Genomic DNA, 20137 nt, shown 5'->3' on the forward strand with positions numbered 1-20137 from the left:
CATCTGTAGGACACAGATGGTAAGAAGGCAACATTGTCTGGAGCTGAGCTTGTCATTCTCTTTCTTAGGTTTAAACCTTCAGCTTTCCCAAAGTTTCCAATCCTACTGAGTAATTAGCTTATTATCCAGGCCAGGAATCTAAAGTTAATCAGCAGCTCTTAACTCTTTGAGGTCCAACTTCCATTTAGCCAGTCAATGATCAAATCCTGCCAATTTCACCTCTTGATCCTTTCTGATTCATTCCCACTAGACTTTTATAGTTTAGATTAGATCATCCCTGCTCAGTCTCTTGTTGCAGTTTTCTCCCTGATCTTCCTAATTCTTTTCTGTCTTTCAGTCTACAAATTCTAGTACTTACTGGTCGAAGCATAGTATGAGCCTTAGTAGCTCCAGGGAACTATTTAGGTATGTGGAGGCTCTCACTCTGCCCAGACCACCCTCATCAGAACCTACATTTTAACCCAGTCTCAACGTGATCTGTGATGCCCTAAATATGTAAAGCTGGATTCTTCTTGAACTGCCCTTAATCCCTTAATCTGTCTCCATCACACAATTCTAATGAAGCATGTTAGACTATATGTAGTATTTCAGCATGCTAGCATACTCATGCCATTCTTTAAGTCAATATTTTTGGAATCCCCACTGGTGTCTGGCAGTGTAGTAGTTACTGACTAAAACACAAAGAGCGAAACATGTCAGTATTCTTTCTTTCACGAACATTACATCCATGTGGGAGGAGATAGACAGTAAAGAAATAGAGAAACGGTACCGAAGTTAGATGTCAAGTGCAAAGCAAGAGTAAAATACGCGATGCTGCCACATGGGCACGGAGGGCTGCTATTTTAAATGATGTTGCCTCATTTAAAGGGAAGGTTTCCCTGACAATGTGACATTTGAGCAAAGGCTAGCTGGCAAAAGAACAAGCCCTTTGATCTCTATTGGAAAGATATGGCAAACTGAGTTAGTAACAAGTGTAATGGCTACAAGGCAGAAATGTTTATAAATGATTCCTGCAACTATGTAGAAACCATTGTGGCTGGTTCCATATGAAGAGGGGAAAACAGTGGGATATGAGGTTATAGATGATAATCACTTTAAAAATAGGTAAGACCCGTCTGATACCTTTTTCTCAGAGGCAGGACCTGGGGCATCAACCCGCATGCAACCAGACATGCTCTTCTCTGGGTCCAAAGCGGCTGACCCTGAGTGCAGTGCTTAGCCTCGCATCCTGAGCGTAACATTTTGGCTTTTTATCGTAGCCAACCATGCTTGGGGAGACTGTCCTGCTTCAATGGCTGTAAAGGCCTGAATGGTCATGGCTGCGTTATGCTGTTGTGAGACTCTAATCTTGCATATATACCACGGGTCTGATGCTCTTTGGGTGGATGACACCTAAATGAACATCAGTACAAAGTCCCAATTTATTTCTAATATCAGAGATCAGACCTCTACTCTTGCCTGATGCGTCCAAAACAAAAAGGGGGAACTGTAGAGAGCTGCGTAATGCCGCGCCTGAAAGATGGAGCTGGTTTCTGCCTTCCACCTTCCCGATGGTGAGTGCTCTCTGTCACAAACAACTCCACATTTGACTAAGGCTGAGGATCTGGCTTGCTTCCATGTATGTGGACCTATCTGCATTGCCCATGTGGCACGCTGGGGTTGGCTACCCAGAGGCTATTTAAAGTGGGCTGGCTTTACCCAGGGTCAGATGATTGTTCAAGGTTCCTGAATAAACTGCATTGAAAAAAAAAAACAAAAAACAAAAACAAAAAATAGGTAAGACAAATGGGTGAAAGTAATAGGTTTTTTGAGGGAAAGATCTGTGAGTCTAATTTAAATTTTTAAAGGATTTCTTGTTTGCTATGCTGATATTAGAATGCAAGTGTAATGGTAGATGCAGAGAAAAATGTAAGTGCTTCATGTGATAATGTAGAAACTGGCTGATGGTGACCTGGAATAGGATGGAGTAGAGATAGGGAAAGGGTGTTGGGTTCTGAGTACAAGTGAAAGGTACAGCCAACAGTTCATGGATGAATCAGATATAAGATGAGAAAGAAAAAGAAGAAAGGTAAAGAGTGAATCTAATGTCCTTGTTGTATACTTGAGCATATTTTGGTTATATGGCTAGGGGTGTTATAGCTATATCTTGAGGTAGCACTATTCCTAATCATTTGCTTAACCATATTCATAGCAGCTTTATTCATAAGAGCCAGAATCTGGAAACAACCAGATGTCCCTCAATTGAGGAATGGATACAGAAACTGTGGTACATTTACACAATGGAATATTTCTCAGCAATTAAAAACAAGGAAATCATGAAATTTGCAGGCAAATGGTGGGAACAAGAAAATATCATCCTGAGTGAGGTATCCCAGAAGCAGAAAGATACACATGGTATATACTCATAAGTGGATATTAGCCATATAATATAGGATAATCATACTAAAATCTGTACACCTAAAGGAACTAAGATTGAAGGAGGACCCTGGGTAAGATGATCAATCCTCATTCAGAAATGTAAACATGATAGACAGCAGAAGAGGGTGAAAACAAGGAACATGATAGGAGCCTATCACAGTGGGCCTCTGAAACACTCTACCCAGCAGGGTATTAAAGCAGATGATGAGTCTCCTAGCAAAACTTTGGACAGAGTGCAGGGAATCTGATGAAAGAAGGGAGAGATAGAAGACCTGGAGGGGACAGGAGCTCCACAACAAGAGCAACAGAACCAAAAAATCTGTTCCCAATGGTCTTTTCTGAGACTGATATTCCAACCAAGGACCATTCATGGAGATAACCGAGAGCCCCTGATGTAGCCTATGGCAGCTCAGTGTCCATGTGGGTGCAGGGGCTGTGTCTGACATGAACTCAGGGGCTGGCTCTTTGTTCACCTCCCCCTGAGAGGGGAGCAGCCTTGCTAGGCCACAGAGGAAGACAATGCAGCTAGTCCTGATGAGACCTGATAGTCTAGGGTCAGATGGAAAGGGAGGAGGACATCCCCTATCAGTGGACTGGGGAAGAAGGGTCATGGGAGGAGAGGAGAGAGGGAGAAAGGGTGGATTGGGAGGGGATGAGGGAGGGAGCTACAGCTTCGATACAAAATGAATACATTTTTATAAATAAATAAATAAATAATGAAAAAAAGAGTGAGTCTAAGGTTTTTGACCTGGTCAAACTAAATGGACGACAATTTTATTGAATGAAGGCTTTTGGTATTGTGTATTCCTTCTTGGGGTGGGGGAGTTGGTGTGTGTGTGTGGCTATTGTTTCAATTAAGTACTGTTAGGTAATAACCATCCCTAAAACTTAGTGACTTAGAATTAGTTATTGCAGTTGTATAGATCCACTGGTCCATTCTTTATGGACTGATGAAGTTCATCTAAGATCATTCATATGTTGAACCTGAGCCCCACAATAGGATGATACTTCAGAATTGCATCTTTGCGATATTGTTAGGGATAGAGGAAGTCATAAGATTTTCTTTCATGATGGAATCGATGCCCTTGTTAGAGAGCAGACCTTCAATTGGCAACCCACCCTCTCTGTGTCATGTGAGGAACACATAGCCAGAAGGTGGTATCTATAAACCTAGAAGTTACCCCTAAGTAGAAACCAACTACCTTTGATACTTTGATTGTGGATTTCTTAGCCTTCATTGCTGTATGGTGGTTTGTGAAAACAGCTTGAATTCTTCCAGTCTTCACTGGACCCAGCTGAGACCCTGGAATTGTTGGGCCTCTATTCACCCAGCTGTTCATGGCATTGTGGGTGTCAGGGTAATATTTCAAAGAGGGCAACCTCCAGTGCTCAAGTGTGTCTCAAACCTCCTATTAAATTTTCTTTCGGAGGTCCCATTGTCTAAAGCAAGCCATGTAATGGAGCCCTGTTGGTCACACACACAAGTTGTTGTGGAGTGGTTTGGATTCTGAGAAACTATAATTTACCTGCAGCCTTAAGTACAGTGATAAGCTAAGACAGAAGTTTCGCTTAAGGTTGAGACACCCAGTAGCTGTTGATTTTAGAGTTTAGGGTGGAAGTCCATGGTAAGGCGTAAATTTTGGAGTCATCAGCATGTGGACCATATTAAAGCCATGAAGTTTGTTGACACCAACTCTATATGGTAAAAGTAAGCAGAGTTCTGAGTTCTACAGCCTGATCATGTCTATCATTTTGAGGTCAGCACCATGGGGGAAGAAATGTCAAGGAAGGCTGAGAAGCAGGGAAGGAGGCAGGAAAATAGCTGAGAGTAAGCAGTAGCCCAGAAACCAAGTGCTTTAAGAACTGGTACATAGAATGAGGTCTACAAGTTGGTTATTGGATTTAGAAATGAAAAGGTCATTTGTGACTTTGATGGGAACAGTTTGTAGTGTAGGAAGAGGAACCTGACATAAGTGGGTTTAAGAGAGCAGGAAGAGAGGAATTTGGAGTAAGAATAGACCAGAGAATCTAATGAAAATATATGGTATGTATGTAATTTCAGGTGTTCATAACCACATTAAAAATAGGTAAGGCAAACATGTAGAATTAATATTATTATACAAATTATATAACATACAAATTATATAATATTGCTATATAAATTTTGTATAATAACATTATTATACAAATATTATTATACAAGTTTGTCCAAAACTACTATTCAGATGTAACCAATATAAAATTATGACTAGAGTATTTTAGTAGATATACTTTGCTATCCAGTGTCTACACCAAGATCACAGCTCAATTCAAATGAACTCTGAGTGACATGTGACTAATAGATCCTGCATTGGCCAGTCCAGATATAGCCAGTTCTATGTGTTGTAAAGATAGTCTATCTTTGTTTCAAAGGAGAGAAGCAGTTACTGGAGCTCTGGGAAGCTGTCAAGTACTTGTTTTCAGATGAGAGCAATCTCTGTACGTTTAGTTTGTTTTCATGTCACAGGAATAACCCAGTAGGGAAGCAGAAACAAGGGTAGTAAGAGAAAGAAAAAAACCTAGTTGGAGGGTAGGTAGATGAGGGAGTAGTAGCAGGGTTCTAAAGAAAAATCTGTCCTTGACTGAGTCCCTCTCTTCACAGTTCTGAGTCACAGAGATGAAGGCAGAGCAAACCCAGCAAGTGTTAATGTGTGTAGGTGTTTAAATGTGCTTATGGGGGCTTGAGATGTTTTGTGTAATTTCCCTTTTCTAGGTGGAGGAGGAAGTGGCACCCAGGTCATCTTTTGACAGTGAGGCTGGGAGGAAAGTATTAAAGGTTCGAGAAGAGAGAAGATGTTAAATCATGACCCTAGAAAGAGAGAGTGTGAATGGGCAGGAGAATATAGTGTGATTGCCTGGCAACATGAAAGATGCACTTCAGATCTGTGACCTCAAATTAAACATGAGGATACTCAGTGCCGCTGCTGTTCTCCAGCCATGTTAAGCTGTGGAGGGACACGCAAGGGGAGAAAGATAATGACATTTAACTGGGGCAGAGTTGTTTTTTTTTTTTCTTTTCCCAGCCATAGTGAGAGGAGACAAAGATGTCAGCAAAGGATAATCAGAATAACAGGGCATGGGATTTAAGAAAGGAAGGAGAAAGTGTTGAATGAAAAGATGGTAGGATCACAGATTCTGTTGTTGTAAAAAAGACCAGGTGGGTTCATGGTTTGAAGAAGTGAGCAGGAAAGGTAATAACGATGGCCAAAGGGGGAACGCTTGTCTTTGAGATCTGAAAGAGGATACAGCTGCTCCTTATCACAGGGTCTCAGGCTTGACCATGAAAGTGAATGGCCGTAGTGTGGCAATGGGAACAAGACCATAGAGCTGAATGGATCCTGGAAGATTCTTCCAGGGACATGTAGCAATGAGCAACAATTAAGACAGGAATGGTTTTGTAGAGAGTGGTACCAAGCAAGGTACCAATATTTTCGGAGCAAAAGGGCCATTATCCATCATCTATGGTTGATGGCCAAAGGGAGAAATGCTATGCAGTACAATAGTAGTTGTGTGGATTTAGGATGAAGGGAGGACCAGCAGTCTGGAAAGAGCAATGAAAAGCAAGCAAGTGCTGCTTTATCTACCACAATGCCATGGGGTTAGAGAAAGGGGACTGTAGAGGGCTGCCAAGGCAGCAGATGACTTGTAGGGACAGGTCTGTTGTGAAAGAACAAAAAGTTGAGTCAGATGTGGTTCACACCTATAAACCCAGACCTTGAGAGGCTAAGGCCAAGGAATTTCTGCAAGTTCAAGATCTGGCCTTGGTTACAAGATTCTGTCTCAGAAAAAAAAATGTAAAAGAAAATTACAGGAGGCTGCAAGGAGGCATTCAGAGAAGAGACGGAGAGTGCAGGGTGACTGGCCCTATCATTTCTATGTGGCATTATATTCTGACACCTTTTCCTGGAATTCACTTCCTTGCTTTGTTTGACAGGAAAATATATTTGCCACTTCACTCTTTTATAGCTCCTCTCTTGAAACTGTCATAGGAAAAGCACCAGTGGCCACCACATTTGTGAACTCTGGAATGTGTGTCTTGACTCTGTTAGACCACCCCCACCCCCAGGAGAAGGGTATCCTCACTGGAATCTTCTATGATCATGAAAGTGGTTTATGCCTGCACTGTGTGATATGGCAATCACTGGGCATATGTGGCTATTGAGCACTGGAATTGTGGCTTACATGAGTGAGGAAACAGATCTTTGGTTTTATGTATATGCATTTAAATTATGCTACTGGATGTATCTTCTAGCTAGTAGCAATGACAGAGCATTTAACATAGCTGGCCCTTCTTTAACTCTGTTCTCCCAACTTTTAGGGTACCTGCTTCTGCAGTTTCATCATCAAACTCATCTTCTTATGGGTTTTTCTAGCTGTCTAAGTATTGCTGTTTTCCAGATCCCTGTTCTTAGAACTGTAGCCTCATTTTGTGGACTCTTTGTGAAATTTTCGCCACAAACCAATCTGTGTTTCCCTCTCCTAAGCGCTAGACCTGGGAAGCCATAACTCAATGGAGGTATCTGCCACTGTAGCTTATAGTATTCAGTGTTGTGCCCTAACCTAAGCTCCTCTCTCCCCTAAAACTCCTGTTAATTCCTGAAGTTAGAGACCTGGAAGTTCCTGTAGATGGCCCTTGGCAAGGGGCCAAGCCATCTGTGTCAGCACAGCAGTATCTGAGCCTTTCTTCAGTTCTGCTTCCCTCTGGCCCACTATCTCCAGTGCTTTGGGAGCCATCCAGCTGGCCGAGACACGTATCTGACCTTTTTTGTCTCTTAACAACCCTTCAGTAGCCTCTCATTGTATAGTGGATAAAGGCCAAGTTCTTTGGCCTGGATAACAAGGTCTTTCCTATGTTATGTTCTGTTTTCTTGTCTCTCTAGCTACCTACTGACACAGGACTCCTCTTGCATTCTTGTGCTCTCCCGTAACAAGGAACTGCACGTAATTGCATGCAAATAGTATGCCACTAACACCCATATACCTCTCCTCCGGCTACACCTCCAGCCTAGAATGTTTGTTCTGTCCTGTCAGTTGCTTCCTGTCGTTCATATTTCCTGAACTCTGACCCTCTCCAGTTTCTTCTCTTATTCAGTATCCCCAGTCACCATGTTAGCTCCTCCTCCATTTGTCACCTGCAACTTGTCAACTGCAGTAGATTGTAAAGGGCAGAAGATAGCCAAGATTGTATCCCTACTCTTGTCATAGAGTCCAACCTGCGTCATAGATATTAAATGAGTGGGTAGCACAAAAAAGTCAGTGAGTTGAAGGAAGCAGGAAGATGGGATGATAAGTCCTTGGTGTCATCCTCCATGAGTGAGTGTGTAGGAGGAGAGAAAGATCTCTTGGGAGGGCCTCTGGGGGTCCTTGCTACTGCTGGAGCAATTGCCTTGGCTCCCAGTACTCCTACGGCTTCCTTCTGGCAGAAATCAATTTTACAGAAACTATTTTCTTGGTTTCTCCCTACCTTTACTGATGACGTGCTCCTATCCTCCTGGGACAGAAAATGCCAGCAGAAAAATGTTACATACTTTCTTAAAGTGGAAAAAAAAGATTTTTATGATTTGTTGAATTTTCCCGAAAGCAATTCAGTTTCTATTTTCCTTTTGAGGAAAACTGTTTTTTTTTTCCCCAGGATTATCCCAAGGGCCATATCCAGGTCTCCAGCAAAGAGAATTATGTGAGTTTGTATACAACTTGCATATATCTCTATGGGCTGGGTTATCAGTGCATAATGTGTTTTTTAACTGTGGTTTTTGAAGGAAATGGAATATAGGATCATATTTGCCATAGGCAGTCTCCCTTCACAGAGGAGGTGTCCACCTCCCCATTGCCCTAGAATGTCCCTCCTCTTCCTGCCTATGTATGAGTTTGTATGCCTGTGATCCCTGGGGTGAAAATTTCACCATGCTAGGCTAGCTGCTGCATCTGCTTTCTGTAATGTCTTACTCCACTACTCAGCCCTGAGGAATGGATGCTGCTTCTAGTTCCTATACAGGAAAACAACTTTAAAGGAAGTGTGATCTGCTCAGGCTCATTCCCATGGGGAACTTGAAGCTGTCTGACCCCCCCATCCCCAGGCCTTTGCTTTTAAGCTATTACATTGTGTTTTCTCTCATGTCTGTACTGTTTGATGTTCTGCCTTTTATACTTGTTACTCACCTGGAATGGTTTCTTCATGCATGGGCAATCTGATTGCCATTTGAATGGCAGTGGAGTATTGCACAATATGAGGTATTATAGTTTACCTAACCTATCTCCCTAGTTGGTTTGTTTCCAGTTTCTCAATATTATGGAGAAAACATGTATAAATATCTTTTTGCAGATAAGGGTGCTTTGTGGGTTGGATTTTATAGGTATTCGATGACAGTCTTCATGGTACTAGCATTGAATGAAAGCTACACTTTTATGATTTCTTAGCAAGCCTGTGTCAGCTCTTTGCCCACGTAGTGAGCATTGCTTGAATGTCCACAGTGCATGTAGGGCTGAGGTAAAGAGGGGCTTTAGGGAAGAGTCCCTCCCTCTGTCAACAGTCAGTCTGGTTGGGAGAGATGATGCAACTCAGAAAGGATGATGCAAACATGGGGCTCTGTGAAGGGTCAGTGAGAACACTGAGAAACATGTCTTCTGATATTATCTGAGTGATCCTTTCTTGCCAGAACACAGAACACAACATGGAATTATCAGAGAGAAGGAACGGCTGTTATGTGCTTGAATCCTCATCTCCTCCTTCCCTAGAACTGTGGTTGCTGAGCTGGCTACTGGCCAAGGACAGACACCCACATTCATGTCCACTCCTGCCCCACCATTTGTTTCCTGAGACATGTCACTACCACTCAGATGCATTGGGGTGGGGTCCTTTGAGCAGAAGTCAGAGGGAATAAAAAGACTGCCGAGAAAGTGATAGATGGAGGCTTTGGAATGTGTAAAAGCCTGGGCACCTGTCAGCCTTCCAGGTCTCTTCTTCCTCCATGTGGCCTCAGAAACTGGAGTGACAAAATGGTGTCCAGCTCACACTCACTTATCAGGCAGACCAGTGTTCACATTCCCAGTATATTGTTCAATGCATTCTTACCAACCAAGTACTGTCTTGGCTATTGGAATGACATACAAGGTTCATGACTTTGTGGAATATTGGGTTGGGTCTCAAAGGCGTGTCCAACCCATGGGCCAGATGTGGTCAAAGACAGCTATAAATATATCCCGACACCAAATCATAAACCACAGATATTTCAACATGTCCAGAATGAACACTATAGAATATTCCCTGGCTTCAGTCACTCCACTTATCTCTTCCTGCTTACTCCCCCTTCTAGCACTTGTTCCTTGCTATCTCACTTTTGGTCTTCTTACTCTCTCACTGTGTACATGTTTCCATGATTTTGTTTTCTTCAGTGTACGTATGTTTCCATGACTTTGTTTTCTTCTGTGTACATGTTTCCATGACTTTGTTGTCTTCTTTGTGCTGATGTATGTCACCCATCTTTTTATGTTCAACTCATCCTCTTTTGTGGTTCAGATCATAAAAGTAACAGGCATTTGTTAAATCCCTGGTACCATATTATAACTGTGTCATCCGTTTGACCGACAGCTCTGTGAATGAGGTAGTGCCTTTTCCATTATACGGATGAGAAAAGCCGAGTTGAAGAGAAACCGAGATTTGCCCAAAGCTCTAAAATCCAGAATTTGAATAGCATACCTTCTAGGCTCTGGGTGTCCATAGTGTCACCCATCATGCTCTATGTTCTAGAGCATATGTGGTCACTGCAGGAATGTTTTCATGTGGGTATTTCACAGACAGGTACTCTATTTTCAACATGTATAAACTAGTCTTCATATTTCCTTTACCCTTACTTCAATTTGCTGCTGCTTCTCTTCTTCATTGCAATAAATGGCATCATCAATCTAGTGATGGTCAAGCAATTAGTTAAAACTCCAAAAGTCACTACTGTCCTTCCTCTCCCTCAACTATACCCTCCTATCTTTTACCCTATCCTTCTGATTTTCCACCTCCTCTCTTCCGGAGGTATCCTGCTTTTTACCACCAGACACTGCCTTGTTCTCTAGGCCCCTGGAGCAGTCCCTCCGCCAACACCCCTGTTTTTACTCTCTGCATTATTATACTGACCCTTACCCTAATCAGAATGGCCAGCATTCACATTCCTCAAACTTCCTGCAGCTTTTAGTGGCTCTGTAGCAGAGTACAAAGCTGGCCTCCCAAGGACTAAAATACATCTGGAATACATGTTTTGTTTGGTCCATTGAGCATTCTTAAAACATTTTGAATAATTGCCTGCATTTAAAAAATCAGACATTCCACATAAAGTTTCGTGCTTCTAGCTTTTCTTTGAAAAAGCAAGAAACAAGCACCTCTTGAGCCATATTCTTGCAATGCTGTGTCTGGCAGAGCTGAGATGTAGCTGCATTCTTTACAAGGGCATGTGATTTCTGCTTACAAACCTGTAGTGTTCCCAAGTATCTCTTAGTCTTAATCATGCTCTGGCTTCCTAGAACCACTGTGAAACATGACACATTTGACTTTGCAGTTCTGTTGTACATATGTAGCCCAAAGCCCTCAGAATAGCTTCGTGACGCCCACATGGCCCAGCTTGGACAGACCAGCTTAGCTAATATTGTACTCACCGCCTCCATTATACTCTCCCTGTGACTTTACTGGATTTATTATTATTATTATTATTATTATTATTTTATTACTTTTGTAAGTTATATGTGCACATGAGAGAGATGTATATACATGAGTATGGTCATGCCTGTGCCATAACATGCATGTGGAGTTAGAGGACAACTTCTGGGAACTGAGTCTCTTGTTCTACCTTGTTTTGACGCATGGTGTCTCTTGTTTATGTTGTGCTGCATTCTCTGGGATAGCACCGCAAACTTTCAGGTGATTATTCTGTCTCTGCCTTCCAGCTTACTGTAGGAATATTAGGGCTATAGATATACACTACTAAATCTGGCTTTTTTTTACTTGTGTCCCACGGTCAGGTCATCAGGCATGAACAATACACAAGTTTACTTGTTGAGCCATCATACCCCAAGCCACGCCACCACCACTAAACTCTTACCTTACATGTACCACTCCGAATAGTCTGTTTCATGTGTGTCTGTGTGCAGATCGGAAGACCTAGGCCCCTTCTGCAGTTCTATTTCTTTCTCAGGACTCTGCTCCAATGCTGCCTCTATCAAGAAACACTCCTTACCCCACCTCCACTCCTGACTCCCAGGCTGAGTTCTGTCTTCCCATGACAGGAAGGACTGATCTCCATCACCCTACCCCAAGTCTTGCTATGTTGTTATTGCTGACTATATTTCTCAAACTGTGGGACCTTATTACAAAATACTAGATATTTACAATTGTTGGACAAAGGGAAGAGTCAGTGGAAGATTCTGCAGATGGTGTCACCCCTATGTTGGGGAATAGGAAGGTGTATTTTGGGTCACTTTTTGAAGCACCTCTTCCAAATAACCAACCAGAGAGACATCTGCAGCATTGGGTATAACAAGTCCCTGCTCTGTAAGCTCTGAAATGCATCCAGGCCTACAGAGATGATAGTTCCCAGCAGCAATAGGAGTGGAAAGCTATTATTTGGTGTTCCTGGGAAAAGTTGTTTAGTAGTTGAGAAATGGCACAACCACTGAAGAAAACATTTATAAGGGCTCTAGATTTAAGAATGACAGTAAGAGAACATTGATGCTCATTGAGCCACCATGTTATGCCAGACCTCATGGTTACAATTATCCCAATTTGGTGGACAAGTAAGATTTGCAAAAGTGTTAAAAGCTTTTCAGAACCAAACAGTTAATGAATGATAGAGTCAAAATTTGAACCCAAATTTATGTGACTTCAATATAAACATTTTCATACTATTTAGAATCAAGAGGAAATAAATATTCATAAAAACAGTTATATGTACAGATATGTAGTACTAATTAAAGTATTAATTTTAAAAATTAATCCTGAGGTGTGGAGAAAATGGCCAAGGAGACACAGCAATGTATTAGTGAGGATTCTTTTCTAGTAGTTGAGTGCTAGGAATGCTCTCCTTCTTTGCTTCTATCTTCTTTCCAGTTGTTTTAAATTCTAAATCACCTTTAATATTCATGAATTACCTTTAGAATGAAACAGAACCATTGCTTTCTAATGGTGCAACATCAGCTGGCATAAGCAGGTCAAGAAAGGGCTATCATGGCTCCTAGCTAAGCATGAGGGTCCCTTGGGAGATGCTATCATTAATAAATAAAAGAGACACCAAGCTTGCTACAGCTGTGGCCATGACCTCAGCACTTGCACTCTTGTGAGCAGAGGAGGAAAAGTGGGTCACTATTCCTCTCGGCTCACCATCTCCCCTCTTCCTCCAGGTGCTTACACCCCAGAGCCCCTCAGCAGTTTCCAGTGGGCTCTTCTCTCAACGGGTCTCATGTTCTTTTACCACTTCAGCATCCTGCAGATCCTCGGCCTGGTAAGTTCACTTAGCTCCCTCCTCTCCCGTCTGTTTGGAGTTCTTTATAAATCCTGATAATCCTGGTTGGTGCTGTTGTATTAATTTGTTTTGAAAAAAAAACAAACAAACAAACAAACACGATGCTAAAGGCAAGTACATCAGGTTGTTGTATATGGGATACTGACTTTTGATCCAAAGTCTTGGCCTCTCCAAATAGTTCAGTAATAGCTGTTCCTTCATTTTTGGGGAGGCAAGGATAACCTGCATTCATGGCTACTTGGGTCTGAAATAATGACCTGTAACTGGCAAGTGCTTTGGACCTCATGGCATTAGCATGATGGTCCTGGGCCTTATGGTGGCCTCTTATGTTGGGTCTACTCTGGGTAGGTTCCCAGGTTCTTCAGGAGACCCTCCCTTCAACTGTGTGGTCAGTGGATGTGAGGGGTTAGGAGCCCCAGAATATTTTGTAGTATAAGAACTGCCTAGAATATGGACAGTAGCTGCCCTTAATGTTGAATTATTCAGAGTCCAATAGCACAGATAATGCAAAGGTATATATCGATGTCTAAGTGAGGAGGGAAAGATCATGGCTGGGTGAGGAAAAGGAATTTTCTACCTCACTGTAACATGATACAAAAGTCCAGCTTCCTTGACAAATAGTGAAGACTTGTCTTTTTTGTTTGTTTGTTTGTTTTTTGTTTTTTGTTTTTTTTTTTTTTTGATGCAGGGTTTCTCTATGTAGCCTTGGCTGTCCTGGGATCCCTATGTAGACCAGGCTGGCCTCAAACTCACAGACCACCTGCCTCTGTCTCCTAGAGTGCTGGGATTACAGGTGTGTGCCACCATACCCGCCCAGTGTTAAGGGTTTGTTTTAAGAGCTCTGGAAGGCAGGCTTTCTGGCTGTCCTTGGGGCAGGAGTGCCGTATTTGGTTTTGTGCAATTGGCATTAATGTAGTGTTAGTCATGTGGAGCCTTGTGTGGCCTTGTTTGATAAGGCTGAGTAACTGAATGTTCCCAATGCCTTTGTAGAAGTGCTCACTTTGTCTTCCTTGCTCTGGTCTACTGGAGGTAGCCAGAGATCTTCACCAGTAGTGTGAATGCTGCCTGTGCTTGTGGGAAGGAATGATTCTTCCCTGCACACACCTCCTTAGGTCTTGCTGCTTTCTAGTGATATGCTGGATTCCAGGAGTGTCAGTATGCTCATATCATTATACATGTTGTGTTCTCCTACATGCTCCCCCCCTCCACAACCAGGAAAGTTCTACTCACCCACTCCTCGCCATAACCCCTGTCCATCTCTCATGAGTTTATTCAAGTGCCACTTCCTTCACACCTCTGTATACTCAAAGCTTAGTGGGCACCATCTAGTTTGAGGTCATATGCAGTAAACTGATTTTCCTTGCTACTTGGAGAAAGAACCATGCAGTTAACAGCTTTTCCTTTTTTAATCCCATAATCTCTCCAGGAGCTAGGCACACAATAAATGTGTAGGAATGACAATGGACTCTGGGCCCAATTGGAAAGCAAGACTGAGCAAAAGTGAATAGCTTTTGCCCAAGACAGCGACCTATATCACCCACTCAGAAAGCCTAGAGCAAAGAAGCTCCTTTGATGAACAGGTCAATCCCACCTTGTCCAGTTACTACTAGGGAGAGATGGCCGAACTGGCGATAGCCAGAGGACGCCTCGGGATGGCGAACGCTCACTCTACTTCCCTTGTCCCTGCAGGTCACCGAAGTGAATTTGAACAACATGCTGTGTCCGGCCATCTCAGACCCATTCTACGGCCCCTGGTATCGCATCTGGGCCTCGGGACACCAGACTCTCATGACCATGACCCACGGGAAGCTGGTCATCCTGTTCACATACATGGCTGGGCCCTTGTGTAAATATCTGCTAGATTTGCTCCGGCTTCCAGCCAAGAAAATAGACTGAAGGTGCTTGGATTTTGGTTTTTTATTTTGTTTTTTTGTTTTGTTTTGTTTCTCGCTGAGAAAGCAAGTCCTGATTTGACCCAGAGAACACCCAGTTCTTGACAAAATCATGGGAGAGGGCAATAGTATCCTTGGTCTATTTCCTTTTTTCCTCTTCTCTGTCCCTTTCTTCCACTCTTCCCTTCCCAGATGCTCCCCATGGATAGCTTTTTGTATCCAGGGAAAGTGCTGGTGATGGAGCTTCTTCCTTTCTTCCCCTGGGCTCTGGGTCCCCACTATGCCCCACTCTCTGCGTGGCCTTACCCAGGGAAACGGTAGTCAGTGGCCCCTTTCACACTGCTTGTTGGTGCTTTTAACAACAGCTAGTTGAGGAAGCAGGGAACAAAAAGCAGTAGTTCTTCCAGCATCCCAGCAGTGAAATAATGTTGGGTTCATTTCTCCACTGCCAGGGACCTCCAGGCTCATGCTGGGATCCCCTTTAATCTCCAGCATAGCCCCCACCAGAAGGGGACCAAGGCCTTGTTTCTATACCAGTGGCAAAGCCCAGAGCCAAGGGACTTCCCAGCTCATAGTCAAAATAGATTCTTCCAGTGACTAGTGTCCCATGACTCAAAGTAAGGAGCCACCGAGCCAATCCTTCTAGGCGCTGCCTGGGATGGATAGTGATAGCAATGTACAGCCCAAGGGCAAGATTCTGTAGAAAGGTGTGTTGAATGTGAAGTAAGAGGGTAAAGGTGTACATAGTACTAGGCAGGACCCCCCAAAAAAATCCTTTACTATGAAAGCTGAGATCAGATCCACATCCCAGTCTGAATCGAGCACAGAAATTAAAAAATCAATGAAGTTGAGTGGCAACTTGAGAAAGCCATGATCTGAGTCACACTCTATGTTACATTCGTTATTAATAGGCAGCAGTCTAGTCTCAGCTGCCCCTTGGACCATCCTCATTGTCTCTGTATGTGTCTGTCTGTTCCTCTTTGTCTGAAGCTGCTTCAGGGAGGAGTGAGCTTGTGTTGGGGCTTGGGTGCTGTTTGGCAGTTTGTCTTTTGGATGTCTGAAATGGGGAAACCCTTGCATTTCAGAAAAGTACTCTCGAGCCATTCCTGGCACTTACAGGACATGTCCATTGCTCCTGAAGGCAGTTTCAGGAAGGTTAGATGTCTTTTGTGTGGCTAGACTCTACAGCTTGACAATGTCCAATGCCCATCTGTAGATTAAAAGGGAAACCACCAGTGGATCAAGTCCTCTGAAGGGAGGTGCTTTGGTTGAAAGGTACTTAGTCATATGTGGACCTGAAAGGTACTTAGTCATGTGTGGACCACAAAATGGGTACAGGTGTCTTTGTAGTTGCTGACGCCTTGGCAACCTTTAGTAGGAAGAGATTTGCTTAAGAATAGAGAGAAGTGTGTAACATGACTACCCCAATACCCTGTGCCAGTTGCAGTATTCAGTGTGAGTTTGTGGTATTAGGCCTAAACTGAGCTTCAGTGACTTGGTGGCCATGATTTTACAAAACGGATTTGCAAGGAAAACAACTGCAGGAGAGTCTGTCAGAGGAAATGGAAACTAAGGGAAGCCTCTCTGGGAGGAGCCACCTGACCATGAGGTGATCTAGTCTGAAGTACTGAAAGTAAGAACTCACAGTATGCTTCTTCCCCTTGAGCTCATGCCATGGCATCTCCCCTCTCTGCCATTTGTGAGGGCCATGCCAAGCTTCCCTTTGCTGTCTCTTACCCTCACTTTTTCAGTTGCTGGTTTGAGAAGTCAGGGGATGAATAGAATGTGTGAAGGCCTCCCTGATCCTGAACCTCTCTATAAAATAAGAGTGTGGAGAAGAGGTCATAGGAAAGGAGTCCATGAGACTTGACTCGGCTCCTGCCACAACATGGAGCTGCTATCTGCAGTGATGTAGGGCCTCGGCTGAGGGGATCAATTCTAGAATGCCACAGAGGTGGGAGTACCTCACATGCTTCTTCCCCATCTGAGGCATCATGGCCCAGGTTGCTAAGGCATCTTGGTTTGCCCTGCATTGGCATTCCTCCAGTAGCCTGCCTCTGCTTTGGCACCAGCTCAGCAGATGATTTCTGGTAGGCATTTCCTAGTGCTCAAAGAAAGAGAGGAAATTCAAAGCCGTGTTGCCTGGCATGGCCAGGCCAGAGTCAGACATACCTATTGGGAAGAAAATGAAAGGGGCACACAGGGGCCTAGGTTGACTCATACATAAGGAAGTTAAAGAAACAGATTGTGGCACCTTTAACAGATTCCGTAGGGAGCCTTAGCCTGTATTTAAGGTGTTGGAGAACAGGGAACCTCTTCACTGCCTAAATCTCACTCTTACCTTGGTCTGAGCCCAAGGTAAGGGAATAGGTCTTAGCACTTTGTCTTAGGAGTTGCCCCCAAGTATGTCCAAAAGCCTGCACTTTACTGTCTGTGGTACAAGAAAAGAGAAGACAGTTTGCCCTGACTTTGTAGCTCCTCCTCAGGCCTCTCTTGTCTGCAGGAAGGCTGTTTGTTCCCTAACCACCTTGGCCAAAGTTCTATGTGCAATCTACCAGCATATGAGGGCTCTGTGCCTGTGTGAGAATGCTAGAGAGATGGCCAGTAAGAGGGAACTATGCGTCCTCAAGCCCTCCTTGTCCATGGTCATGGGGCTGGGTCAACAAGTTTAGTTGGCTAAGCTGTCTTCCCTGCTTAAAAGTCCCCACCCCCAGTATTCAGTTGGGTATGTATAAGACTTGGCCCACTATCCTCTCAGAAGCCTAGCAGCATGTTCTTGTGTCATTCCGTGACATACTGTGGGGTTGGGGAGCCACCACCTCTACCTTTCTAAGTCTGTCCTTCGTCTTTCTGTGGACTTCTTTGTAAGTGTGGGGGTGGTCTACGGGGTCTACATGGGCTAAATGGGGTCAGCAGTGCACTTTTTTCTATGGTTCCTCAGCCTTCCTGCCAGACTATCCCTTTTGATATATAGCCTCTGTCATGGGTTTGCTTTGTGTGATCATGGATGATTCAGTGTTTTGTGATATAATTACACATTTCTCATGGATAGATAAGTGTCAGCAGGGTTCTATGCAGTAGAACTGGGGTTAGGTAATGCCCAGAGTTGGGATGGGTGTTGAGGAGATGGTAAAGGGCCCTTTAAACGCTCCAGCTTCTAAATAGACTTCCCTGGAATTCTGTCACTTGTCTTCTGTGGAAGAAGAGTTTCTTAATTGTTTCTACTGCAAGCAAGGCCTGGAGGGGAGGAAAACGGGGGGGGGGAGGGGGCTTCTGATGCTGTAGGACAAGATATTGCTGCTGGTTTTAGTGAGCCAGGACGGGCCTCTCAGGTAACTTGGGAAGATCCCAGACCCAGAAGAGGTGTCCTGTCTCCTCCTGGCCCTGCCCTCTCTGAGGGAGGAGCCTATTAGAGGAGTCAGTCTTCCTCTGGCATATGCAATGAGTTCATTGTGCACAAGAAGACCAAAGCTGCTTGCTCTTGCCCTTGTCTGTGACACTTTTATACACTGAATTGCTACTCATGGCACTGAGCAGACCTCCATCCCTACTCAGTGAAAAACAAAAACAAAAGTCATTTTGATGTTTTGGATGATGTTTTTGGAAACTCTTGATTGATTTTGGTGTCAGTGTTATGTTAGATTTTAAAGCATTTTTCATTTATTTGATGTAATTGTGGTGAAGAGAACAGGATTGAATGGTGTACAATTATTTCTTCTGGGACATTGGTGAAAGCCTACATCCTTCTCAAGCTGAGCCTGCCATGTACCCTCATGTGCAGGGCTCTCCTGGGAGCCAGTCTCTGAAATCCCTAGATGGCAGCAAGATGGAGCCTCTTTGTCAGGCTGCTTCTGGGGTGTTCCTCCCCACCTCCAGTCTACCTCTCCTCTTTGGGTGTTTTTGTAATGTGTTTTCTCTGTTTTGTAAAATCTCTTTGATTGTACTAAAGTGGTTTCTGCAGCCACCTTTGGAAATAAATGGTCCTTAATTTGTGTACTTAGCATTTTGAATTTAGCCTCAGGTGTTTCTGCTGTTGAAGATCCCTGAATGAAAGGAACCCTCCCCATGGGACTTATTGTTACAATGTTTTCTTCATTTACTGTTATTAAAAGATTTATGAGAACTCAGGTGCCATGGCCTTGCTTCTCAGAACCCTCTCAAGAAGGCTTTGCAGAATAGACAAAAGTGATCATTTGTTGGCCTTGTGTGTCATGAAGTAGCCACCCTACCCCCCCACCCCACCCCAAAGCCAGGGCAGCTGGGCTCTCAGCACAGCTTGACCCCATGGACAGAACAGTGAATTGGTCTTGATTTCCCACACATTGTGTACTTCCACCAAGGTTCCTGGGGCCTACCAGGCCATTTACTCTAAGGGGAACTCATCAGTTAATGACATAGGCTCTCTCTTTGCTATGGTATACAGGACATGGCTAGGCTAGATGGCTGAGGTCAATAATACAACGTTGGGGCTTTGGAGATGAGCAAAGTGTTTGTTGGACAGGCAAAAGCACCTGAGTTTGAATCACTAGTACACATGTAAAAGTCAAGTAATAGCAGCATGAACTTTTAACCTTAGCTCTTACTGATGGAGATAGATTCTAGGGCCTTGCTGGAATCTCTGTCTAATCAGTGTGACCTCTGCGTTTAGTGAGAGACAGTGTTTAAAAAAATACAGTGACAAGAGAAGATAAATAAAGATACTGGTCATTAATTTTTGACCTTTGCACACAAATGTGGGTGAGCACATACACACACAAGGAAAAATGCAACTTTGAAACATGTTGACATCTGGCCCACAGCCTTCAAATGTCCTTTAAGTTAGCAGTGTCCATGCTGTGTCAGGTGGTCCCTTGAAGAAGAGTGAGCAAGATAACAGTGAGCTTTGGGAACAGCCAGCTGATGCTGCCACTTCTAGAAAGGATGCACAGTGACAGTCAGTGCAGGTAGATCCCCTTCCACCCTCCACCCCCATTCCAGGTGTTGGCTCTGAAGCATGCGCGGCCTTACAGTCCTAGACTAAATGCTGTGCATTTATGGCCTGAGTGGCAGCGGCGAGGGCGGAGAGTAGGGGGTTGAGTCTGTCATTGCTGAGGCCTGACTCAAGCTCATAATTCCAAGCAAACCTTTCTGTTGTTCTTACTTTAAGCTTCCAGGTTCTGAGTCATCTCTTTGACCTGACAGTCTATACAAATGCTTTTATGAAGCCTTTTAAGACATCTAAAAAGCATAGCTAAATCCAACTTCTGGGAATGAATGTTACCAGTGCAATTGAAGCTCTCCCTTCCTCCA

At 43.7% G+C, this 20137-nt stretch overlaps 1 protein-coding gene across 6 annotated transcripts in view; it reads left to right on the forward strand.

Annotated features, from left to right (window-relative positions):
* Positions 1–18971, forward strand: part of Tmem164 (transmembrane protein 164) — a 156886-nt gene extending 137915 nt beyond the window's left edge. For all 6 annotated transcript variants that reach the window (XM_060374995.1, XM_060374990.1, XM_060374993.1 and 3 more), the window contains 2 exons: positions 12835–12935; positions 14646–18971. In XM_060374995.1, the coding sequence (XP_060230978.1) occupies positions 12835–12935; positions 14646–14852 (308 nt within the window). In that variant the 3' untranslated portion in view covers positions 14853–18971. The remainder of the gene's footprint in view (positions 1–12834; positions 12936–14645) is intronic.
* The last annotated feature ends 1166 nt before the right edge of the window (positions 18972–20137 follow it).

This window comes from Meriones unguiculatus, chromosome X (genome assembly GCF_030254825.1).
Source record: "Meriones unguiculatus strain TT.TT164.6M chromosome X, Bangor_MerUng_6.1, whole genome shotgun sequence".
NCBI lineage: Eukaryota > Metazoa > Chordata > Mammalia > Rodentia > Muridae > Meriones > Meriones unguiculatus.